At 47.5% G+C, this 27,534-nt stretch overlaps 1 protein-coding gene across 2 annotated transcripts in view; it reads right to left on the bottom strand.

Annotated features, from left to right (window-relative positions):
- The window catches only part of LOC140395029 (small conductance calcium-activated potassium channel protein 2-like), a 246,192-nt gene extending 222,079 nt beyond the window's left edge, over window positions 1-24,113 (bottom strand). Inside the window, exon 1 of one of the 2 annotated variants that reach the window (XM_072482353.1) lies at window positions 23,885-24,113. In XM_072482353.1, coding sequence (XP_072338454.1) covers window positions 23,885-24,025 — 141 coding nt within the window. In that variant the 5' untranslated portion in view covers window positions 24,026-24,113. The remainder of the gene's footprint in view (window positions 1-23,884) is intronic. The other variant, XM_072482354.1, reaches the window with a different exon arrangement.
- Between the last annotated feature and the right edge of the window lie 3,421 nt (window positions 24,114-27,534).

Below are 27,534 nucleotides of genomic sequence, written 5' to 3'. Positions count from 1 at the left end.
TTACACAGTGAGTGATCCTTACCCTGAATAAACAGCGACTCTGTACAGTTACACAGTGAGTGATCCTGACCCTGAATAACAGTGACTCTGTACAGTTACACAGTGAGTGCTCCTTACCCTGAATAAACAGCGACTCTGTACAGTTACACAGTGAGTGATCCTCACCCTGAATAAACAGTGACTCTGTACAGTTACACAGTGAGTGACCCTTACCCTGAATAAACAGTGGCTCTGTACAGTTACACAGTGAGTGACCATCACCCTGAATAAACAGCGACTCTGTACAGTTACACAGTGAGTGATCCTCACCCTGAATAAACAGTGACTCTGTACAGTTACACAGTGAGTGCTCCTTACCCTGAATAAACAGCGACTCTGTAAAGTTACAGTGAGTGATCCTCACCCTGAATAAAAAGTGACTCTGTACAGTTACACAGTGAGTGATCCTTACCCTGAATAACTGTGACTCTGTACAGTTACACAGAGAGTGATCCTCACCCTGAATAAACAGTGACTCTGTACAGTTACAGAGTGAGTGCTCCTTACCCTGAATAAACAGCGACTCTGTACAGTTACAGTGAGTGATCCTCACCCTGAATAAACAGTGACTCTGTACAGTTACACAGTGAGTGATCCTCACCCTGAATAAACAGTGACTCTGTACAGTTACACAGTGAGTGATCCTCACCCTGAATAAACAGTGACTCTGTACAGTTACACAGTGAGTGACACTTACCCTGAATAAACAGTGACTCTGTACAGTTACACAGTGAGTGATCCTTACCCTGAATAACTGACTCTGTACAGTTACACAGAGAGTGTTCCTCACCCTGAATAAACAGTGACTCTGTACAGTTACACAGTGAGTGATCCTCAGCCTGAATAAACAGTGACGCTGTACAGTTACAGTGAGTGATCCTCACCCTGAATAAACAGTGATTGTACAGTTGCACAGTGAGTGAGCCTCACGCTGAATAAACAGTGACTCTGTACAGTTACACAGTGAGTGATCCTTACCCTGAATAAACAGTGACTCTACAGTTACACAGTGAGTGATCCTCACCCTGAATAAACAGTGACTCTGTACAGTTACACAGTGAGTGATCCTCACCCTGAATAAACAGTGTCTCTGTACAGTTACACAGTGAGTGACCCTTACCCTGAATAAACAGTGACTCTGTACAGTTACACAGTGAGTGACCCTCACCCTGAATAAACAGTGACCCTGTACAGTTACAGAGTGAGTGATCCTCACCCTGAATAAACACTGACTCAGTACAGTTACACAGTGAGTGATCATTACCCTGAATAAACAGCAACTCTGTACCGTTACACAGTGAGTGATCCTTACCCTGAATAAACAGTGACCCTGTACAGTTACACAGTGAGTGACCATCACCCTGAATAAACAGTGACTCTGTACAGTTACACAGTGAGTGCTCCTTACCCTGAATAAACAGTGACTCTGTACAGTTACAGTGAATGATCTTTACCCTGAATAACTGTGACTCTGTACAGTTACACAGTGAGTGATCCTCACCCTGAATAAACAGTGACTCTGTACAGTTACAGTGAGTGATCTTCACCCTGAATAAGCAGTGACTCTGTACAGTTACACAGTGAGTGACCCTTACCCTGAATATACAGTGACTCTGTACAGTTACACAGTGAGTGATCCTCACCCTGAATAAACAGTGACTCTGTACAGTTACACAGTGAGTGATCCTCACCCTGAATAAACAGTGACTCTGTACAGTTACACAGTGAGTGACCATCACCCTGGATAAACAGTGACTCTGTACAGTTACACAGTGAGTGATCCTCACCCTGAATAAACAGTGACTCTGTACAGTTACACAGTGAGTGATCCTCACCCTGAATAAACAGTGACTCTGTACAGTTACAGTGAGTGATCTTCACCCTGAATAAACAGTGACTCTACAGTTACACAGTGAGTGATCCTCACCCTGAATAAACAGTGACTCTGTACAGTTACACAGTGAGTGATCCACACCCTGAATAAACAGTGACTCTGTACAGTTACACAGTGAGTGATCCTCACCCTGAATATTCAGTGAGTCTGTACAGTTACACAGTGAGTGATCCTCACCCTGAATAAACAGTGACTCTGTACAGTTACACAGTGAGTGATCCTCCCCCTGAATAAACAATGACTTTGTACAGTTACACAGTGAGTGATCCTTACCCTGAATAACTGTGACTCTGTACAGTTACAGTGAGTGACCCTTACCCTGAATAAACAGTGACTCTGTACAGTTACAGTGAGTGATCCTTACCCTGAATAACTGTGACTCTGTACAGTTACAGTGAGTGATCCTCGCCCTGAATAAATAGTGATTGTACAGTTACACAGTGAGTGATCCTTACCCTGAATAAACAGTGGCTCTGTACAGTTACACAGTGAGTGATCCTCACCCTGAATAAACAGTCACTCTGTACAGTTACACAGTGAGTGACCCTTACCCTGAATAAACAGTGACTCTGTACAGTTACAGTGAGTGATCCTCACCCTGAATATACAGTGACTCTGTGTAATTACAGTGAGTGTTCCTCACCCTGAATAAACAGTGACTCTGTACAGTTACACAGTGAGTGACCCTCACCCTGAATAAACAGTGACCCTGTACAGTTACAGAGTGAGTGACCCTTACCCAGAATAAACAGTGACTCTGTACAGTTACACAGTGAGTGATCCTCACCCTGAATAAACACTGACTCAGTACAGTTACACAGTGAGTGATCATTACCCTGAATAAACAGCAACTCTGTACCGTTACACAGTGAGTGATCCTTACCCTGAATAAACAGTGACCCTGTACAGTTACACAGTGAGTGACCATCACCCTGAATAAACAGTGACTCTGTACAGTTACACAGTGAGTGCTCCTTACCCTGAATAAACAGTGACTCTGTACAGTTACAGTGAATGATCTTTACCCTGAATAACTGTGACTCTGTACAGTTACACAGTGAGTGATCCTCACCCTGAATAAACAGTGACTCTGTACAGTTACAGTGAGTGATCTTCACCCTGAATAAGCAGTGACTCTGTACAGTTACACAGTGAGTGACCCTTACCCTGAATATACAGTGACTCTGTACAGTTACACAGTGAGTGATCCTCACCCTGAATAAACAGTGACTCTGTACAGTTACACAGTGAGTGATCCTCACCCTGAATAAACAGTGACTCTGTACAGTTACACAGTGAGTGACCATCACCCTGGATAAACAGTGACTCTGTACAGTTACACAGTGAGTGATCCTCACCCTGAATAAACAGTGACTCTGTACAGTTACACAGTGAGTGATCCTCACCCTGAATAAACAGTGACTCTGTACAGTTACAGTGAGTGATCTTCACCCTGAATAAACAGTGACTCTACAGTTACACAGTGAGTGATCCTCACCCTGAATAAACAGTGACTCTGTACAGTTACACAGTGAGTGATCCACACCCTGAATAAACAGTGACTCTGTACAGTTACACAGTGAGTGATCCTCACCCTGAATATTCAGTGAGTCTGTACAGTTACACAGTGAGTGATCCTCACCCTGAATAAACAGTGACTCTGTACAGTTACACAGTGAGTGATCCTCCCCCTGAATAAACAATGACTCTGTACAGTTACACAGTGAGTGATCCTTACCCTGAATAACTGTGACTCTGTACAGTTACAGTGAGTGACCCTTACCCTGAATAAACAGTGACTCTGTACAGTTACAGTGAGTGATCCTTACCCTGAATAACTGTGACTCTGTACAGTTACAGTGAGTGATCCTCGCCCTGAATAAATAGTGATTGTACAGTTACACAGTGAGTGATCCTTACCCTGAATAAACAGTGGCTCTGTACAGTTACACAGTGAGTGATCCTCACCCTGAATAAACAGTCACTCTGTACAGTTACACAGTGAGTGACCCTTACCCTGAATAAACAGTGACTCTGTACAGTTACAGTGAGTGATCCTCACCCTGAATATACAGTGACTCTGTGTAATTACAGTGAGTGTTCCTCACCCTGAATAAACAGTGACTCTGTACAGTTACACAGTGAGTGACCCTTACCCTGAATAAACAGTGACTCTGTACAGTTACACAGTGAGTGATCCTCACCCTGAATAAACAGTGACTCTGTACAGTTACACAGAGTGTGACCCTTACCCTGAATAAACAGTGACTCTGTACAGTTACACTGTGAGTGATCCTCACCCTGAATAAACAGTGACCCTGTACAGTTACACAGTGAGTAACCATCACCCTGAATAAACAGTGACTCTGTACAGTTACACAGTGAGTGCTCCTTACCCTGAATAAACAGTGACTCTGTACAGTTACAGTGAATGATCTTTACCCTGAATAACTGTGACTCTGTACAGTTACACAGTGAGTGATCCTCACCCTGAATAAACAGTGACTCTGTACAGTTACAGTGAGTGATCTTCACCCTGAATAAGCAGTGACTCTGTACAGTTACACAGTGAGTGACCCTTACCCTGAATATACAGTGACTCTGTACAGTTACACAGTGAGTGATCCTCACCCTGAATAAACAGTGACTCTGTACAGTTACACAGTGAGTGATCCTCACCCTGAATAAACAGTGACTCTGTACAGTTACACAGTGAGTGACCATCACCCTGGATAAACAGTGACTCTGTACAGTTACACAGTGAGTGATCCTCACCCTGAATAAACAGTGACTCTGTACAGTTACACAGTGAGTGATCCTCACCCTGAATAAACAGTGACTCTGTACAGTTACAGTGAGTGATCTTCACCCTGAATAAACAGTGACTCTACAGTTACACAGTGAGTGATCCTCACCCTGAATAAACAGTGACTCTGTACAGTTACACAGTGAGTGATCCACACCCTGAATAAACAGTGACTCTGTACAGTTACACAGTGAGTGATCCTCACCCTGAATATTCAGTGAGTCTGTACAGTTACACAGTGAGTGATCCTCACCCTGAATAAACAGTGACTCTGTACAGTTACACAGTGAGTGATCCTCCCCCTGAATAAACAATGACTCTGTACAGTTACACAGTGAGTGATCCTTACCCTGAATAACTGTGACTCTGTACAGTTACAGTGAGTGACCCTTACCCTGAATAAACAGTGACTCTGTACAGTTACAGTGAGTGATCCTTACCCTGAATAACTGTGACTCTGTACAGTTACAGTGAGTGATCCTCGCCCTGAATAAATAGTGATTGTACAGTTACACAGTGAGTGATCCTTACCCTGAATAAACAGTGGCTCTGTACAGTTACACAGTGAGTGATCCTCACCCTGAATAAACAGTCACTCTGTACAGTTACACAGTGAGTGACCCTTACCCTGAATAAACAGTGACTCTGTACAGTTACAGTGAGTGATCCTCACCCTGAATATACAGTGACTCTGTGTAATTACAGTGAGTGTTCCTCACCCTGAATAAACAGTGACTCTGTACAGTTACACAGTGAGTGACCCTTACCCTGAATAAACAGTGACTCTGTACAGTTACACAGTGAGTGATCCTCACCCTGAATAAACAGTGACTCTGTACAGTTACACAGAGTGTGACCCTTACCCTGAATAAACAGTGACTCTGTACAGTTACACTGTGAGTGATCCTCACCCTGAATAAACAGTGACTCTGTACAGTTACACAGTGAATGACCATCACCCTGAATAAACTGACTCTGTACAGTTACAGTGAGTGATCCTCACCCTGAATAAACAGTGACTCTGTACAGTTACAGTGAGTGACCCTTACCCTGAATAAACAGTGACTCTGTACAGTTACACAGTGAGTGACCCTTACCCTGAATATACAGTGACTCTGTACAGTTACACAGTGAGTGATCCTCACACTGAATAAACAGTGACTCTGTACAGTTACAGTGAGTGATCCTCACTCTGAATAAACAGTGACTCTGTACAGTTACACAGTGAGTGATCCTCACCCTGAATAAACAGTGACTCTGTACAGTTACAGTGAGTGACCCTTACCCTGAATAAACAGTGACTCTGTACAGTTACACAGTGAGTGATCCTCACCCTGAATAAACAGTGACTCCGTACAGTTACACAGTGAGTGATCCTCCCCCTGAATAAACAGTGACTCTATAGTTACACAGTGAGTGATCCTCACCCTGAATAAACAGTGTCTCTGTACAGTTACACAGTGAGTGACCCTTACCCTGAATAAACAGTGACTCTGTACAGTTACAGTGAGTGATCCTCACCCTGAATAAACAGTGACTCTGTACAGTTACACAGTGAGTGACCCTTACCCTGAATAAACAGTGACTCTGTACAGTTACACAGTGAGTGATCCTTACCCTGAATAAACAGTGTCTCTGTACAGTTACACAGTGAGTGACCCTTACCCTGAATAAACAGTGACTCTGTACAGTTACAGTGAGTGATCCTCACCCTGAATAAACAGTGACTCTGTACAGTTACACAGTGAGTGACCCTTACCCTGAATAAACAGTGACTCTGTACAGTTACACAGTGAGTGATCCTTACCCTGAATAAACAGTGACTCTGTACAGTTACACAGTGAGTGATCCTTACCCTGAATAAACAGTGTCTCTGTACAGTTACGCAGTGAGTGACCCTTACCCTGAATATACAGTGAGTGTACAGTTTTATTGCAGCATTTTATCTTTAAACAGCTGCTAAATCACTTTGGGTGAATCAGGAATGTATTTTGGGCAGGACTGGTGATGAATTGTCTGTTTTTCCCAACAATATGATTAAATAACCAAGGGGACACTGAAACGATTTGCTATCTGGGGCAGCCTCTTAATATACAATAATATTTGTACAAGGGCACTGGATCTATGATTCCCTTTTTGACTCATCGCAAATCTTTAACAGGAAAACACGTCGAGTTGTCAGGAGCAGCTAATGATGCTGAGACACTGCAGTCACGATAGTAACATTCAAATTCACTCCTCACTGCATGTTTCAGAGTCACATCCTGGAACAGTTAACAACCCGTCGCCCAGTCACATGTTCTGAAAATTTCTGATATCACACCGTGTGATTTGGCAAAGATTCTTATTGGGGTTTGTTATACTGAAAGCAACAAGGGAAGAAATGTTTTAAATGCAAAGCATCACCCGGAGTGTCATCACTGGCAGTGCAGTGTAAGGGTGGGTGTGTGAACGTTTCATACTGTGCTCACTCAAACTGTTAGTAACAACCAGAGGAACAGTTACAGAATCTGCTCTCTCAAACAAGGATTCTGGAGAGAGCAGTTCCCTGCAATGATTCAACACTCAAAAGATTTAGCTCGCCCACTGTATATTGCTGCGGTGCACTTCACCCACAAATACTGTACCACAGTTTATACAGTGACAGGTCCCTCCCCACCAGTACCCTACTCCAATGTTATACAGTGACAGATCTCTCCCCACGAGTACCCTACTCGTGTTATACAGTAACAGACCCGTCCCCACCAGTACTGTACCCCAGTGTTATACAGTGACAGTCGTGTCCCCACCAGTACTGTACCCCAGTGTAATACAGTGACAGACCCCTCCCCACCAGTAATGTACCCCAGTGTTATACAGTGACAGACCCATCCCCACCAGTACTGCACCCCAGTGTTAGACAGTGACAGACCCATCCCCCCAGTACTGTACCCCAGTGTTATACAGTGACAGATCCCTCCCCACTAGTACTGCACCCCAGTGTTATACAGTGACAGACCTGTCCCCACCAGTACTGTACCCCAGTGTTATACAGAGACAGACCGTCCCCACCAGTACTGTACCCCAGTGTTATACAGTAACAGACATGTCTCCACCAATACTGTACCCCAGTGTTATCCAGTGACAGACCTGTCCCCACCAGTACTGTACCCCAGTGTTATACAGTGACAGACATGTCTCCACCAATACTGTACCCCAGTGTTATCCAGTGACAGACCTGTCCCCACCAGTACTCTACCCCAGTGTTATACAGTGACAGACCTGTCCCCACCCGTACTGTACCCCAGTGATATTCAGTGACAGACCTGTCCTCACCAGTACTGCACCCCAATGTTATACAGTGACAGACCCACCCTCACCAGTACTGTACCCCAGTGTTATACAGTGACAGACCTGTCCCCACCGGTACTGTACCCCAGTGTTATACAGTGACAGACCTGTCCCCACCAGTACTGTGCCCCAGTGTTATACAGAGACAGACCCGTCCCCACCAGTACTGTACCCCAGTGTTATACAGAGACAGACCCGTCCCCACCAGTACTGTACCCCAGTGTTATACAGTAACAGACATCTCTCCACCAATACTGTACCCCAGTGTTATACAGAGACAGACCCGTCCCCACCAGTACTGTACCCCAGTGTTATACAGTGACAGACATGTCTCCACCAATACTGTACCCCAGTGTTAGCCAGTGACAGATCAGTCTCCACCAGGAGTGCACCCCAGTGTTATACAGTGACCGATCTGTCCCCACCAGTACTGTACCCCAGTGTTATACAGTGACAGACCTGTCCTCACCAGTACTGCACCCCACTGTTATACAGTGACAGACCCGTCCCCACCAGTACTGCACCCCAGTGTTATACAGTGACAGACCCATCCCCACCAGTATTGCACCCCGGAGTTATACAGTGACAGACCTGTCCCCACCAGTACTGTACCCCAGTGTTATACAGTGACAGACCCATCCCCACCAGTACTGTACCCCAGTGTTATACAGTGACAGACCTATCCCCACCAGTACTGTACCCCAGTGTTATACAGTGACAGACCCGTCCCCACCAGTACTGTACCCCAGTGTTATACAGTGACAGACCCATCCCCACCAGTATTGCACCCCATTGTTATACAGTGACAGACCTATCCCCACAAGTATTGCACCCCGGAGTTATACAGTGACAGACCCCTCCCCACCAGTACTGTACCCCAGTGTTATACAGTGACAGATCCATCCCCACCAGTACTGCACCCCATTGTTATACAGTGACAGACCCCTCCCCACCAGTACTGTACCCCAGTGTTATACAGTGACAGATCCATCCCCACCAGTACTGCACCCCATTGTTATACAGTGACAGACCTGTCCCCACCAGTACTGCACCCCATTGTTATACAGTGACAGACCCCTCCCCACCAGTACTGTACCCCAGTGTTATACAGTGACAGACCCATCCCCACCAGGACTCTACCCCAGTGTCAGACATGTCCCCACCAGTACTGTACCCCAGTGTTACACAGTGACAGTCCCGTCCCCACCAGTACTGCACCACATTGTTATACAGTGACAGACCCCTCCCCACCAGTACTGTACCCCAGTGTTATACAGTGCCAGACCTGTCCCCACAAGTACTCTACCCCAGTGATATACAGTGACAGACCCATCCCCACCAGTACTGTACCCCAGTGTTATACAGTGCCAGACCTGTCCCCACAAGTACTGTACCCCAGTGTTATACAGTGCGATGACCAGGTGAGATGAGGTGAATTGCTCTCCTCTATTCAAGCCGCTTGGCTGCTCACAAGAAAGAAATAAGTTTCTCTTTAACGATGATATGCCTTTTCCAAATCCATTTAACGATTTAAGCTTTGAGCAATAATGAGCCAATTGAAAAAAAACTCCCAAATCACAGAAAAGGGCAAATTTAATAACCATTAAACCCTTGAGAAAATAACAAAAATGCAAGCTCAACCATTTGGTCCTGGTTTCTTGGATGCTCAAACCGGGCGACACGGTCATTCCAAAAAAAGTGAAAGTGGCAGAGAGAGCAACCTTTAGCCTGTTTTCGTTTCTGAAGACTTCCTTGACGCTGCGTGTGTCACTTGCCATCCAAGAGAGTTTGGGTGGATCGGAGAGTGGCAGCTATTGTTTCAATATCCAGCACTTGGCCTTTTTAAATGTCTCTTCCTTAGAGAGTTATGGGTTTCAATGGGTGCCTGGATTGTAGGAAATGTATCTCTTCATACTCCCTTCAATGGTGATTTCTTTCTTTCTCACATTCACTGTGGAACGTGGCCTTGCATTTTTGCTCTGGCTCCATTCAAATTGCAAAGCTTCCTGTCCGTTGAAATCATATGAAAAAATGAAAATGAAATGAAAATCGCTTATTGGCACAAGTAGGCATCAAGGAAGTTACTGCGAAAAGCCCCTCGTCACCACATTCCGGCGCCTGTTCGGGGAGGCTGGTACGGGAATTGAACCTTGCTGCTGGCCTGCCTGGGTCTGCTTTAAAAGTCAGCGATTTAGCCCTGTGTGCTAAACCAGCCCTTTATTTTCAGAAATAAAGAAGCATTGCCTCATGATGCCCACCCCCATCAGAAAAAATAAAACAAGATTCACTCTCCTTTCATTACAAGGTATAAAAATACAAAAAAATACATTCACTTCCATTCACTTTCTTAGCCTTGGTCTGGATTCTTTTTTTTTTAATTCTTTCCACCAGTTCCCATCAGTTCTTTCCATCAGTTCCCATCCGTTCTAACTGGGTGACTTTAGGTGCTGGACAGGACATCCACAATCACATTCAATTTCCCTGCAACGCCAGCGATTTTGTAGGTGATATGGTTGGAGAAACAAACTCCAACAGAATAACATTGCATTCTGAGTTTTGAATTTCCCCGTAAAGGTGAAAGGATTGTCACCAGTACAGGCTCGGGTCTCTCTGCATCCATTTTGGACACATATATCTCAAAGTGTTTGAGAACCTGGAATAAATCCAGGGTTGTTTTTTCTCCTGCGGAGTACGCTTCTGGTGTTTGTTCAGTTTTTTGGGGGAGAAGTTTGTGATTGATGTCTCTATTCCTGACTCATCCTCCTAGAGGACAGTTCCTATCCAGTGCCACCAGCACGATGTCTACTTCAATTGCTCGGTCAAAGGATGGAGCTGATAGCAATGGGTTGTTTACGATAGTGACATTTAAGGGGCATCTTGACAAATACATGAATAGGATGGGAATAGAGGGATACGGACCCAGGAAGTGTAGAAGATTGTAGTTTAGTCGGGCAGCATGGTCGGCACGAGCTTGGAGGGCCGAAAGGCCTGTTCCTGTGCTGTACTTTTCGTTGTTCTTTGTTCTAAAAAGGCTCTCATCTTCTCAAAATATCTGCCATTGTTTTGGCCCATACTACTTTTGTTCTTTTCCACAGTAACTCTGCTGAAGTTTGGGATGAACTTGCTTCGAACCAATAAGTCCCCTGGTTCCCACGCTGTTGAGGGAATGGGAGCCAACACTGCCGCTCGCACCTTTGCAGCTATGGGGAGTGGTTGTCTTTGACCCACCACCTGAGTCTTAGCAAACTTGTTCTTTGTGAGTTTGACCACTCTACTTTCTGGAAGACAGCTTCAGGTTGCTCGAAGTGAGTTTCCCAGGTGTCACTATACACTAGGTAATGCCACATAGTCAATAAAATATCAGAGTTTGCCAGCTGGACAGTAAGGGGGTTCAATGTGGCCCTCACCCACGTCTCCCTCCAGTTCATCTCCATTGTTCCTCTCATCCTCCAAATCTGCTGCTGTTGGACAGACCGATAGCCGCTCGCTCCCTTCTCAGCTGTGATACGGTTTCATCATATTGACATGACACAGCCTGTGCTTGTTCCTGTGGCCCAATGTGTTGGTTAGGAAGTTTACCCGCACCCCAAGTTTCTTTGCTGGTCTCTGTTCCTGGCTTTTCGGGAGAGACCCAGTATTGGTAGGAACATGAACACGCAATCTCCTGGCTGAAAGGTTCGGGAATGCTTGTCTGCTGGTTTCATTGCTGTTGGGGAGATTTTCCTTCAGTGTTCCCGAGTCAGATTGCATGGGACACGGTTACTCAGCCGAACATGGAGAGTTCCTCTTTCTGATCCCAAAATCTCAACTTGGAATAGTTTCAGAGGACCTCTCACTGGGTGTCCAGGAGTCAATTCAAATGGAGTAAAAATGATAACTCATTGAGCGAGCCCCCGGTATTGAACAGAAGAACACTTAGTCCATCAACCCAGCCATGGGGGTACCCCAGCCACAGGAGTACTTGTGGCAATATACTCTGCTCATTGTTGTTAGGGTCCAATTGAACCGTTCTAATGCACCCTGTGACTCCGGGAGACAGGCTGATGACTTCAGCTGGCTCATGCCCAGGTTACCCGTGACTTAATGCTATATTCAGGACACAAATTTAAACTCTGACCTGACTGGACCTCTGGGTTGGCAGTCCAACCCGGGTAAAGCATCGTGTTCCCACACCAAAATTGCCCAACCAATACATTAGCTAATATGTTGAGAGAGCAATGGCCACTGCGGAGCGGGTAGCCACATTCATGATGGTCAGGATAGGCAGGGAATTTCCTTTTGTTCCGAACACGGTTCTGTCACTGGTAACTTGCTGACAGTTTCTACAAAGGACGACGTGGGAATCACAGGTGCAGGTTTTATTGCAGTCTGGGGATTTCCTATAACATGTGGCAAGTTCTCCTTGGGTAGGTACTTCCCCCGAGTATTCTACAGCGACCAACCTATCTCCACCAGTACTGTGCCCCAGTGTTATACAGTAACAGACCCATTGCCACCAGTACTGTGCCCCAGTGTTATACAGTAACAGATCCATCCCCACCAGTACTGTACCCCAGTGTTATGCAGTGACAGACCCGTCCCCACCAGTACTGTATCCCAGTGTTATACAGTGACAGACCTGTCCCCACCAGTACTGTGCCCCAGTGTTATACAGTAACAGACCCATTGCCACCAGTACTGTGCCCCAGTGTTATACAGTAACAGATCCATCCCCACCAGTACTGTACCCCAGTGTTATACAGTGACAGACCCGTCCCCACCAGTACTGTACCCCAGTGTTATACAGTGACAGACCCGCCCCCACCAGTATTGTACCCCAGTGTTATACAGTGACAGACCCGTCCCCACCAGTACTGAACTCCAGTGTTTTGCAACAAACAATTCAAAATTTCAACTTACTGGATCATGTCTGAACGTGGAACATATTTGTTTCATGGAAAACTCTGGGTTGGGAATGTTACTTGATAAGATCTCTGCTGATAAGGAGTGAAAGCTGACATTGCAGCTGATGGTATTGAGACAGGCTCTGGTGCTGCAGCAGCCCATACGCCATATCCAGCTGCAGTCTGCAACAAGGCAGTGGATAGCAGCGGATTGTGTGCTGGCACTGCAGGTGTTTACCAGCTGATGCCTGCTGACAGTGGCCCACGTATTGGAATTAGTCAACACCATCATGAAGGATTATCGGAGACCCACTGGAATTCCAGATGTGCGCTCCGGTCAGGTGAGGCTCCACATGGGGACTGCAGTTTTATACCAGCTCTGTGTACAAGTTAACGCATTGTAAAACAGAGCATTCAATGATGTAAGCTTTGTTATGATATTGTATAGAATCATAGAATGATATAGCACCAAAGGCCATTCAGCCCACTTGTCAGGCAGCACGGTGGCGCAGTGGGTTAGCCTTGCTGCCTCACAGCGCCGAGGTCCCAGGTTCGATCCCGGCTCTGGGTCACTGTCTGTGTGGAGTTTGCACATTCTCCCTGTGTTTGCGTGGGTTTTGCCCCCACAACCCAAAGATGTGCAGGGTAGGTGGATTGGCCATGCTAAATTACCCCTTATTTGGGAAAAAGTAATTGGGTACTCTAAATTTGAAAAAAGAAAATTCAGCCCACATGTCTCTGCCAGCTCTTTGAATGAGCTATCCAATTGCTCCCACCCTGGTGCTGTGAAGCCACAGTGCTAACCACTGTGCTACCATAGCGTCCATATTGAATAAGCTTGCACTACCCTCCCAGGCAGATCCTTCTGGATCACAACAGCTTGGTGTGGGTACTCTGTATGGGATAGAGCATTTTCTAATCCACATCATTTTTACTGCTTGGGATTCCCACCCTAACAACTAAGATGCATAGGAAACTCAAGGTGCAAGAGGGGAAGCTAGGAACAAGAATTAGGGGCTAGAATCTTGGGTTCCAAAGGCCACCAGGTTGTGAGAGGAAAGGAAGGTTCAACTTCTTACAGCCAGTTGGTGAAGGACGTGACCAGAAATTAATCTTTACTCAGTTTTAGACCTACTCATGAAACAAGACATTACAAATTTACAGCTGCTCACTCTCCAACCCACCCGCGCCACTAAGTGTACGTCTTTTGTCAAACCCATTAACCAATTAAGTGCTCTGTTTCGTACGGAGTTCTACGGAAAACAAAACATAAATTAAAATGTCATTGCGATTATCGATGATCTAATCCAGCCCTCTCCAGCACCTAATAGTCGCAGAAGGCCTCAAGCAAGCCAGCGGACACCATGTGCTCCCTCCCCAGGGTCACCGAGGCACGGGCCTAATCATGGAAGAGAGGATGACAGTCAGGATAAACAACACCCTCGACCGCCCCCTGCCTGGATCTGTTCATGGCCACCTCAGTTCACGAGCAGTCCCGCAAGGAAAGTGTCACTTTAATTTCTTTTGAAGCAGGACCCGGATCCATCCCGGTTGGAGGGGGGATTGGGCCTGGTGCTGTTGGCAGCAATCTAATCCATACCGAACATCCAGCCATCTGGCACCCCCACTCGAGGAGTGCAAGTTGCTGTGGCAACATAAAAGTAAAGTCACCATAGACCCAGATGCTTTTCCCCTTTGAGGGGAGAGAGCTGACTGGTGGTGATTTAACCTGAGGATCACCACACCTCAGGCGAGGGTAAAGGTTGAGAAGGCGGGGCCTTCATGAATAACCTCAGCCGGTACAGGAATCGAACCTGCACTGCTGGCCTCGCTCTGCATCACAAACCCGCTGTCACCACACCTCAGGCGAGGGTAAAGGTTGAGAAGGCGGGGCCTTCATGAATAACCTCAGCCGGTACAGGAATCGAACCTGCACTGCTGGCCTCGCTCTGCATCACAAACCCGCTGTCCAGCCAAGTGAGCCAAACCGGGCCCCATACCGTCAACATACATTTTACATGCATGTTGTCGTTTGCAGCTATGGATAGTGAAGGCAGAGACTCAAATGTTCTTTTCATCCCATGGCTGACCAAGAATTTCTCCCACCCTTTCCACCTGCCATTGGAGTGTATTGGAAGGATTTGCGGGTTGACATTTAACTTGTATGGTCGTCATTAATCTTCCTTGGCCATCAAATCTTGGGGTGGACCTCAACCCCGGAGCTTCTGGCTCGGAGACAAGGACACTATCAACTGAGCCATTGGATGCCTCAAAAGTACATGAGCATAAATTGTTATCCAATGAGATCCCCCTACCTGTAGACACTTAACCTTTGTTAGTATAATTAACACACGGGAGCTGAGGTTTTCCAGCATTTCGAGCTCTCACCGAGCAAGAGTAAGATTTGCATTTAAGCAGGTATCTTCCAGCAGCTCAGCACATCCTAAAAGCACTCACAGCCAATAAGGTACTACTCGAAGTGTAATCACTGTCGTAATATTAGAAATGCAGCAGCCAATTAGCACAGAGCAACGTGATAATAACCAGATGATCTGTTGCCTCCTTACAGGGCGGTGGAAGCAGATTCAATCTTTTAAAGGCAAATTGGATCAGTAATTAAAAGGGGAAGATTTTGCTGAGCTACGGGGAAAGAGTGAGTGAGTGGAATTAATTGGATAACGCTGCAAAGAACTAGACTGGTACAATGGTGTCCATTGATTTAGGCTTCCTCCGGTGCATGAGGAGGGTATTTGGCCCGTCCAGTCTATACCGACCCTCTGAAACCGAGCCCTAACCACTCCACCGCCGCATCTCTGTAACCCCACCTAGCCGAGGGACACTAAGGGAAAACTTAGCATGGCCAATCCGCCTAACCTGCACATCTTTGGACTGTGGGAGGAAACCGGAGCACCCGGAGGAAACCCACGCACACACGGGGGGAAAGTGAAAACTCCACACAGACAGCGACCCAAGGCCGGAATTGAACCCGGGTCGCTGGCACTGTGAGGCAACAGTGCTAACCACTGTGCCACCCCCATCATTCATTCATTTATGATATTTTATATATCTACACATAGAAATGTACAATATCATTAATGAATGATACTCGGGTACCCGGCCCTGAGTCACTGTCCGTGTGGAGTTTGCACATTCTCCCCATGTCTGTGTGGGTTTCACCCGCACAACCCAAAAGATGTGCAGGGTAGGTGGGCTGGCCACACTAAATTGCCCCTTAATTGAAAAAATTAATAACTGGGTATGCTAAATTTTTTTAAATAAAATAATGAATGATACATTGTCCTGCAACATCCTCATCACATCCTCAATATATCCCAAAGTGCTTCATAGCCACTCAATTCCGTTCGAACCACAGTCAGGTAGACAGACACAATAGCCAATGTACACAGCAAGATCCCATGAGCACCAAAGTGAGATGTACAAACAGTGCCAAGAATAAAAGCTAACGAGCGAAGCACTGAGCAGGGTGAGCTCCACCTCCTCCAGCGCAGGGCTAAGCCTAATGCAGCTCAAAGTGGTGCACAGAGCGCACCTGACCAGAACCCGAATAAGCAGGTTCTTCCCGGAGGTGGAGGACAAATGTGAGAGGTGCCAGAGGGGCCTGGCCAACCACACCCACATGTTTTGGGCTTGCCCCAAGCTTGCTGGGTTCTGGACAGCCTTCTCCGAGGCAATGTCCACGGTTGTGGGGGTGAGGGTGAAGCCATCCCAATAGTGGCAAGCTTCGGGGTATCGGAGCAGCCAGAGCTACACATGGGGAAGGGGGCCAACGCCCTTGCTTTCGCTTCCCTAATCGCACGCCGGAGAACCCTGCTCGGCTGGCGATCGGCAGCACCACCCACAGCTGCAGACTGGCTCACTGACCTCTCGGAATTTCTCCACCTGGAGAAGATTAAGTACGCCATCCGAGGGTCAGGGGAAGGCTTCCTGGATACTTGGGGGCAGTCCTTCGGCCTGTTCCAAAACCTGTTCGAGGCCAGCAACGAGGAGTAAGCCAGGGAGAAAAAAAAAAATGAAGAACCAAAGGGGGGGCGGAGAGAAATGGGGAAACCACAAGAGAAGAGGAAGGGGGGATATCATAGACCGATCCAGAGGGCAGCAAAATGTACGTACAGTTAGTCAAATGAAGGACCAAACAAACTTCTCTGTAAAATAAAGCAAATTAGAGCGGGCAAGAAAAATGTACTATATATAAGCGACAACTGTTTATAAATATGAGAAAAGCCAATAAAAAGATTTTCAACAAAACAAAATGAATAAAAGCTAACCATGCACAAGGGTTCTTTACCATGGGGATAGCATTGAAAAGCAAAGATGTTTTGTTCAACTTATATCGACTACACTTGGGAGTAGTGTACACAGTACTGGTCTCCATAATACGGAAAGGCTGTAAAGGCACAGGAGAAAATGCAAAAGGATTTACTAAGATTACACCAGAACTGAGGGATAGTCAGTATCAGGAAAGGCTGAACATTTTTCTCCAGAACAGGGGAGGTTTGCAAGGGTTTAATGGGGTAGATGTAGAAAGGATGTTTCCACCTGCAGGAAAGACTAGAAGCAGGGGATATAAATATCAAGTAGTGATCAGAATGTGAACTCACTGCCACAGGTAATGGTTGAGGTGAATAGCACAGTTTCATTTAACGTGAGCTGGATAAGCACATGAGGGCGGCACGGTAGCACAGTGGTTAACCTCACAGCGCATGGGACCCCAGTTCAATTCCGACCTTGGGTGACTGTCTGTGTGGAGTTTGCACGTTCTCCCCATGTCTGCGTGGCTTTCCTCCGGGTGCTCCAGTTTTCTCTCACAGTCCAAAGATGTGCAAGTTAGGTGGTGTGGCCATGCTAAATTGCTCCTTAGTGTCCAAAGGTTAGGTGTGGTTGTGGGAATGGGGCAGGGAGATTGACCCTATGTGGAGTGCGCCTTCAGAAGGTCAGTGCAGACTCGCTGGGCCAAATGGCCTCGTCCTGCACTGGAAGGATTCCGTGATTCTATGAAAGGAATGGAACGATGTTATAATGAGATTAGGTGGAGAGACCATAAGATCATGAGACATAGGAGCAGAATTAGGCTATTCGGCCCATCAAGTCTGCTCTGCCATTCAACCATGGCACGGTAGCACAGTGGTTAGCACTGTTGCTTCACAGCGCCAGGGACCCGGGTTCGATTCCCGGCTTGGGTCACTGTCTGTGCGGAGTCTGTGTGTTCTCCACGTGTCTGCGTGCATTTCCTCCGGTGCTCCGGTTTCCTCCCACAAGTCCTGAAAGACGTGCTTTTTAGGTGAATTGGACATTCTGAATTCTCCCTCCGTGTACCCAAACAGGCGTCAGATTGTGGCGACTAGGGATTTTCACAGTAACATCATTGCGGTGTTAATGTAAGCCTACTTGTGACGATAAAAGATTATTATTATATGTTTCTCATCCCCATTCTTCTGCCTTTTCCCCATAACCCCTGATCCCCTTATTAATCAAGAACCTATCTATCTCTGTCTTAAAGGCACTCGGTGATTTGGTCTCCACAGCCTTCTGCGGCAAAGAGTTCCACAGATTCGCCACCCTCTGGCTGAAGAAATTCCTCCTCATCTCCGTTTTAAAGGATCGTCCCTTTAGTCTGAGGCTGTGCCCTCGGGTTCTAGTTTTTTCTACAAGTGGAAACATCCTCTCCACATCCACTCTATCGCGGCCTCTCAGTATCCTCAGTAAGTTTCAATAAGATCCCCCCTCATCCTTCTAAACTCCAACAATGACAGACCCAGAATCCTCAACCGCTCCTCACATGACAAGCTCTTCATTCCAAAGATCATTCTTGTGAACCTCCTCTGGACCTTTCCAAGGCCAACACATATTAGATACGGGGCCCAACACAATACTCCAGGTGGGGTCTGACCAGAGCCTTATACAGCCTCAGAAGTACATCCCTGCTCTTGTATTCCAGCCCTAGTAGGGCTCGTATGTAGCATTAGCATGGACCTGTTGGGCTGAATGGCTTGTTTCTGAACTGTAAATGTGATGTAATGTAACCTGTGCTTACTGAGGGAGGAATATTACCCGCATGACACTGGGAGAACTTTAAAATGGGTCCTTTTACTTACGTTTGATTAAATGAACCAAAGGCAGCACCCAGCTCTCCATACTGCTGTGGAGTGCCAGCCATAGGTTACAAATTAGCTCCCATCCTGGAATGCAGCTTGAATCCAGAGAGGGAGGTGGCAGCAGCTAGGTTAACCCGATACCGCAACAGCCGACTGAATCATGCATTTATATTGCACTTTAGAAAATGGTCGCAAATGCCTTCGTGTGACGTCAGGGGCGGAGAAAAAGAAGCTAAGAGAGTTTCAGAGAAGGAGGGGAGAGATATTTAGAATGAAAGGTGGTGAGGGAGAGGGGTGGAAATAAAACCATCAGTGTTAGAGGACCATCACCAACGTCTCAGGACAAATGGGGCTTGGCAATAAATGCCAGCCTTTCCCGCGATGTCCGTCTTCCAGGTTTGAATATTTTTAAATGGACAATCACAGTGACGGTCAGCGGAGGCAGCGATTTGTTAAATGTATTGTTGCGGATAGGCGGTCAGGTAAGAGGAAGAGTGAACCTCCAGGAACAGGAGGTGGCATTTCAATCCCTTGAGTGAGTCTGATGTGCCATTCAATTAGATCATGGCTGATCTGAATCTTAATTCCATCTCACCACCTTGGTTGCTCAACAATACTTGTGTATCTAAAAGAAAACCAATGGCCCTCAGTTCTGAAATTTCAATTGATCCTCAGCCTCAACAAATCATTGATGGGGCGGAGATTGTTCTCGATTTCCACTCCCTTTTGTGTGGTCAGCTGCTTCCTGACATCACCCTGCACGGCCTGTCTCGAATTGTAAGATTCTGCCCTTAGTTCTGGATTCATCGCGTCAGAGGAAATAGTTTCTCTTTATCCACCTCATCAACTCATATATCTTAAAACCCATCAATCAGATCATTCCTAATCTAAAGTCGAGGGAATACAGGCCTAGTCAGTGCAACATGTCCTCATCATTTAACCCTTTCAGCCCCACTGTAATTCAGGGATTTTTCACTGCAACCCCCCCCCCCACCACCACCATCTCCCCCCTCACCCCCCAAACCCCCAACCACTCCAAAGCCAACGTATCCTTTTGGGGGTGCAGTGCCCAGAAATGAATGTAGCATTCCTGATGGGGTCTGCTATTAGCTTTATTTAACCGTAGCATCACTTCCACACTTTATGATCAATAAAAACTCACGTTAGCCGGATGCTGGAATCTTTTCACCTGAAGAATAAACCGGGGGGAGTGGCAGGGTGAGTTTGTGTATAGGACAGTGCACTGCACCGTATACAACAGGGACAGGTGACATTCCTGGGGTTTATTTACCTTTGGGAGTGCACTGGTTAATGGCTAGTGCACAGTTCTTTGCTGCTTTCTATGAGAGTGCTCATCAACCCACCTATTTGACCGAGGCAGCGATGCAGTTGCAATAGCCGGCTGAAGGATTTGAATTGCTGCATTGAAAGGCGAGTCTCTCAAAGTCCCTATGCAACCATTTGAGGCATTGTGTGCAGCCAACGTGAATTGCAAAATGGGGGCAGCGCACCTGCAATTTTCCAACACATGGTAGTGAACTACAGGCTCCTGCTGACAGTGTGGGGCCTGGTCAAATCTACCTTCAGAGATTTGTACAAGAGCAACATTTCAACAGTGAGAAGGTGGGATTCAAGGGATAGGGCGGGAAGGAGGGATTCGAGGGATAGGGTGAGAAGGAGGGATTCGAGGGATAGAGCGAGAAGGAGGGATTTGAGGGATAGAGCGAGAAGGAGGGATAGAGCGAGAAGGAGGGATTCGAGGGATAGAGCGAGAAGGAGGGATGCGAGGGATAGAGCGAGAAGGAGGGATGCGAGGGATAGAGCGAGAAGGAGGGATGCGAGGGATAGAGCGAGAAGGAGGGATTCATGGGATAGGGCGAGAAGGAGGGATTTGAGGGATAGAGGGAGAAGGAGGGATTCGAGGGATAGAGCGAGAAGGAGGGATTCGAGGGATAGAGCGAGAAGGAGGGATTCGAGGGATAGAGTGAGGAGGGATAGATCGAGAAGGAGGTATTCGAGGGATAGAGCGAGAAGGAGGGCTTTGAGGGATAGAGCGAGAAGGAGGGATAGAGCGAGAAGGAGGGATTTGAGGGATAGAGCGAGAAGGAGGGATAGAGCGAGAAGGAGGGATTAGAGGGATAGAATGAGAAGGAGGGATAGAGCGAGAAGGAGGGATTCGAGGGAAAGAGCGAGAAGGAGGGATAGAGCGAGAAGGAGGGATTCGAGGGAAGGAGCGAGAAGGAGGGATAGAGTGAGAAGGAGGGATTTGAGGGATAGAGCGAGAAGGAGGGATAGAGCGAGAAGGAGGGATTCGAGGGAAAGAGCGAGAAGGAGGGATGCGAGGGATAGAGCGAGGAGGAGGGATAGCGCGAGGGGGGATTCGGGGGATGGAGTGAGAAGGAGGGATAGAGTGAGAAGGAGGGATAGAGTGAGAAGGAGGGATAGAGTGAGAAGGAGGGTAGGTGAGTGAGAGGGATGGGGAGAAGGTGAGTAATTGGAGTTGAGGGATATGGAGAGAAAGTGGGTTGGTGATATTGGAGGGATTTGGGGATAGGGTAGGTGGGATTCAGTGGGATTAGGGGAACGAGGTGGGATGGATTTCCCATTCCAATAAGTACTTACTGCAGAAACCCTGCAAGAGAATGAATGCGTGTGATAGAGAGAGGAGTCTGTATACTGTCCTCTACACTGAAATGCTGCTGAATATTTAATTATACATATTACATTGAGCTTCTGCTTAGGAGAAACCTTCAGGATAATCGGCCTCTTCTCAGGTATAGTCCCTTGGGCATGTTTTACATAAAAATCTGAGTGCAAGATACAAAAGTTAAATTTAAATCTTCGCACAATTAGACTTCTGACTGATGTACAGTGCGTGGCCAGAGAGAGAGAGAGAGAGCAGCCACCGCTCCAGACCCTGAACATTAAATCAGCAGAGTCTGAGGGGCAAACACCAGATTGGGGTTTTCACAGCACTTGCTTTAAAGGTTGGGAATGTAGCGAATAATCCGGGGGACAGGCACAAATTCCTGCGCCTGTCACCCTGATGGGACACAGTTCGATCCTCGTTCCTGCCTCGTGTGTGTGTTTTATATATATTAAACTGTGCGATTTAGACAGGAACGCAATTTCGACACAGTCTCGACTCCCGCATTCACCAGAAGTGTTAAACACCCAGAGGTGTCTTGGAGCCGGATGCAAAGGGGGTCTTTAATAGACATTCAGGGATTGGGGGAGGTCAAAAAGGTTTTATCTGTTAAACCCCCTTTTTCCCCGCAGTGACTGGCAGGCAGGTAACCGGGAGGGGGGCTGCTCCTGTCCCACTCTGCAATAGGCTGCAGAATGTGCACCCTCGGTTTTCCTGATCATCTGTCGGTTGGGGGACGTTTCATTTTGCGGGAGTGTGGGTGAGGTTTGATTGTCCGCCTCGCCTCTGGGTTTGAGATGCCAGTCAGACCCTGCATCCTCCACACTCCCTTCAAACACACATCGATTTAAAAAAATACAGCAGCATTGCGACTCCTCACCGCCGCCTCTCCCAACACTGGCTAAAGATTTGGCAATTCAGACCCCCCCCCCCCTCTCCCTCTCTCTCTCTCACACACTCAATACAGGGACATCTGCACCAGGCTTCGGATGGTTAACCTCACCCCGAGGAGACGGGCAGTCTCTCTCCCTCTCTCTGGGGGCAGATTTTCCCTACTGCAGGATGACCATCCTTACCTGGCGCAGGTTAGATCCCGGGATAAACATTCACAGAGATACAGACACAAGAAACCGCACTCTCTAACCATCTGTGTGTGTGTGTCTCATACCTCCCTGTACATGTCTATCTCTATCTCTGTGTTCCTTGGCCTCTCTCCGTCTATCTGTCCCTGTGCGAGTGGCTCCTTCTCCATATCTGCGTGTGTCCCTCTGTCCTTGTGTTTCTCTCTGTCTCCCTCTGCGTGTCCCCCTCTGTCCCGGGGTGTCCCTATCTGTCTCCCACTGGGATTCTCTGTCCCTGTGAGTCTCTCGAGCGGTCTCCCCCTGCGTGGGTGCCTGTCTCTGTTCCCGTGTGTGTCTCTCTCTGTCCCTGTGTATCTCTCTCTGTCCCTGTGTGTGTCTCTCTCTGTCCCTGTGTGTGTATCTCTCGCTGTCCCTGTGTGTCTCTCTCTCTGTCCCTGTGTGTCTCTCTCTCTGTCCCTGCGTATGTGTGTCTCTCTCTGTCCCTGCGTATGTGTGTCACTCTCTCTCTGTCCCTGTGTATGTGTATCTCTCTCTGTTCCTGTGTGTGTATCTCTCTGTCCCTGTGTATGTGTGAGTCTCTCTCTGTCCCTGTGTGTGTCTCTCTCTCTGTTCCTGTGTGTGTGTCTCTCTGTTCCTGTGTGTGTGTCGCTCTGTTCCTGTGTGTGTGTCTCTCTGTCCCTGTGTATGTTGTCTCTCTCTCTGTTCCTGTGTGTGTCTCTCTCTGTTCCTGTGTGTGTGTCGCTCTGTTCCTGTGTGTGTCTCTCTCTGTCCCTGTGCATGTGTGTGTCTCTCTCTGTCCCTGTGCATGTGTGTGTCTCTCTCTGTTCCTGTGTGTGTCTCTCTCTCTGTTCCTGTGTGTGTGTCTCTCTGTTCCTGTGTGTGTGTCTCTCTGTCCCTGTGTATGTGTGTGTCTCTCTCTGTCCCTGTGTGTGTGTCGCTCTGTTCCTGTGTGTGTGTCTCTCTGTCCCTGTGTATGTGTGTGTCTCTCTCTGTCCCTGTGCATGTGTGTGCCTCTCTCTGTTCCTGTGTGTGTCTCTCTCTCTGTCCCTGTGCGTGTTCACTGTCCCTCTGTCTCTCCGAAGCTGCTTACCTGGTATTCTGCAGCCTGGCTCTGGTTACTGTGCCAGCAATGCTTGTGCACACACTGATTCCTGTGATGATGCTGAGAATGTGTTCCGCTGCCCCGGGCCGCCCCCCCTGCTCCCGGCTCCTCGGCAGCCTCTGGCTCCATGGCACTGCCGGCTGCGCACTGCACCGCGCCCGGGACCTGCGCCACTCCCGGGCACCGCTCGGCCCTCCAGCCCAGACTGCCAGTCTCATTGGTCGGCAGGACCAAAACAACCCGCATGACGCTATCTTTAAACACCCCCCTCCCTCCCTTCCTCTCCCCAAAATTTAAAGGGGCCTCTAACTGACTCACTCAATTAACCAACATGTAACATTGACCAATGGGGAAGAATTACTGCTGGGGAGTAATAGGTGGAATGATCAAATTTAAAAATTAATCCAGTCATAAGGCAGCTTTCACAGGTTGGACTGGCCACTCACTTCCCTAGACTTTTATATAACCTCAGGCTAGTCACCAAAATGGAAAGGCTCCATCCACACAGTGCGTGTGGATGGAGAGAGGGTTCACTGAGTGAGTTGAAGGGGTTAAAACGTCCAAGAGGGGATCTCGTAGACTCTTCCTTAAATCTCAGTCATATCCTGATTTGGGGGGGGTAAAGGCGGTGCAGATATTGAACCCAGGTGAACTGGAGAGAGCGCTCAGTGGATCCTTGGCAGCGTCAGATGGTTGGGTCGTTTCTGAGATTCAGCTTTGGAATGGATCCAAACCCTATATTAAAATAAAATTAAAGAGGTGACATTAATTTCAGACTGTCAAATTTCATTTCAATTGGAAACACTCAGCCATCAAACCAGTCCCAGAACATACACAAGGCACAGAAACTCACAGCTCACAATGGTTTCTGATAGGCGAGCTTCATTTTTATACAGATAAATTTAGAGCACCTAATTCATTTTTCCCAATTAAGGGGCAATTTAGCGTGGCCAACCCACCTAACCTGCACATCTTTGGGTTGTGGGGGCGAAATCCACGCAAACACGGGGAGCATGTGCAAACTCCACACGGACAGTGACCCAGAGCCGGGATCGAACCTGGGACCTCGGCGCCGTGAGACAGCTGTGCTAACCACTGCGCCACCGTGCTGCCCTATAGTCTAGCTTCTTAACCTATTTTTTTTAGAATCAGCTATGTAGAATCATGGAACAGTTACAGCACCGGAGGACATTGTGCAGACTGTCACAGACATGCCAACTCTCTGTGAGAGCAACTCAGTTAGTCCCACCCCCCCCCAACCACTCTTTTCCCTGTATGTTTGCCATCAGATTGTGAATTAAAATCCATTTGGAAGCCATGATTGGGTCGGCCATCCTCTCACAGAGAATTTCAGACCCGGACCATTCGCCGTGTAAAAATATTTTTCCTCATGTTCTGTTCTTCTATTGAACCCCTCAAATCAGTGTCCTCTTATTCTCAACCTTCCACCAATAGGAATAATCTCTCCATATCTATTCTGTCCAGACTCCTTACAAAGCTTCATGATTTTCAAGACCTCGATCAAATCTCCCTCAAACCTTCACTCCTCTGTCGTATCAAACATCAACCTCCTCCTAATATCTTACAACATGGAGCAGTAGCAACTCAGACCATCATACCATTCTGGAATAACTATCCAATTAGTCCCACATCTCTGCTCTTTTCCCATTACCCTGCAAATTTCTCCTTTTCAACTATTCTGTCTTGACAGTTCCCCTATCGAAGCCGCTTCGGGCAGCACCTTCCAGATCACAACGCTCTGCGTTCAAACAAAATTCTCATCTCATCCACTGGTTCGTTTGCCAATCACCTTAAATAGGGCGACACGTTAGCACAGTGGTTAGCACTGTTGCTTCACAGCGCCAGGGTCCCAGGATTGATTCCCGGCTTGGGTCACTGTCGGTGCGGAGTCTGCGCGTTCTCCCCGTGTCTGCGTGGGTTTCCTCCGGGTGCTCCGGTTTCCTCCCACAGGTGCCGAAAGACGTGCTTGTTAGGTGAATTGGACATTCTGAATTCTCCCTCTGTGTACCCGAACAGGTGCCGGAATGTGGCGACTAGGGGCTTTTCACAGTAACCTCATTGCAGTGTTAATGGAAGCCTACTTGTGACACTAATAAAGATTATTATTATCTGTGTCTCACTCGTTACCGACCCTCCTGCTATCAAAATCCTCCTCTGTGATTCTGAACACCTCTATTTAATTTCCCCTCAACCTTCACTGTTCAGAGGGGAACAATCCCAGCTTCTCCAGTCTCTCCACAGAACTCAAGTCCCACATTCCCAGTAACATTCTAGTACCCTCTCCAAGGTATCCTTCCTACTGTGGAGCGTCCAGAATTGGACACATTTTTTTCATAATATTTATGAAAGTACATCCCAAAACATTTTGAGTTGGTAATTACAGAAAGTGCAATAAAATTCAACTTGTCTCCATACAGCATGTTCCACTCTGCAGTGCCTCAACACAATTTCAATATTCTTTAATATTTACCATGTACGATCCTTGTCAGACACACAGGCTGAGGGGTTATATACAATTCCAGACCCTCCAGTTCACTATGGCTGAAACAGCCACCTTCCCTCATTGCGCCCCTGAGGCAGCTGCCCCAAGCTTTCGTGCCTCTCTCAGCACATAGCCCTGGACTTTGCTAGTCTGCAACACTCAGGGGCAACCTTTTGCACTGGAAAGACCAGCACGTTGCTGGTAGACCAAAGTGCTTTTCTCCGAATTGATGATTCTCCAGAAACTCCATGCACTGCTGCCTCACAGCTCCAGGGACCCAGGTTCAATTCTGGCCTTGGGCGCCTGTCTGTGCGAAGTCTGCACGTTCTCTCTGTGTCTGTGTGGGTTTCCTCCGGATGCTCCGGTTTCCTCCCACAGTCCAAAGATGTGCAGATTAGGTGGACTGGTCATGATAAATTGCCCCTTAATGTCCAATGGTTAGGTGGGGTTAAAGGGTTATAGGAATAGGGTAGGGGAGTGGGCCTGGGTAGGGTGTTCTTTCGGAGGGTTGGTGCAGAATCAATGGGCTGAATGGCCTCCTTCTGCACCGTAGGGATTTTATGAAACTGTTAATGTTTGTCTCGGTGGGCATCCCTGGGAATAGCCCATAGAGCACAGAGTCCTGTGTCATGGGTCTGCTCGGGGTGGGCCTCGACAGAAATGACTGCACCTGTTTCCAGATCTTCTTTGCAAAGATCCATTCCAGAAGGAGATGGACAACGGTCTCTTCTCCACCACTGTCACCTCAAAGGAACTGTGTGGATGGAGTGAGATTCCCGGCATGTAGAAAGGCACTGATGGGGAGAGCCTTTCTCACCACCGGCCAAGCTACATCTTGGTGCTTGTTTGAAAGTTCTGGTGATGGGGCATTCTGTTAAATGACTTTAACAATCTGCTTAGAGAACCATCTGACAGGATCCACCATCCTATGTGCCCGCTTGAATGTTCCATGCAGACCACTGCCTGATGGACCTGCAGCCAAAGGTGTTTTCCTACATAAACCTTTCCACAAGGGGTAGGTGGCATAGCAGGGTCCCACTGCTTGGAATATTGTGTCGCAACCAGGCCAGACACATCCTTCACAACACTGAGGACACATTGAACCTCAACACATGGTAACACTTGGTGTTTGCAC

Source organism: Scyliorhinus torazame, chromosome 18 (assembly GCF_047496885.1).
Source record: "Scyliorhinus torazame isolate Kashiwa2021f chromosome 18, sScyTor2.1, whole genome shotgun sequence".
NCBI lineage: Eukaryota > Metazoa > Chordata > Chondrichthyes > Carcharhiniformes > Scyliorhinidae > Scyliorhinus > Scyliorhinus torazame.
Note: the sequence above shows the minus strand (reverse complement) of the source record. Positions and strands in the feature narration are given on the sequence as shown.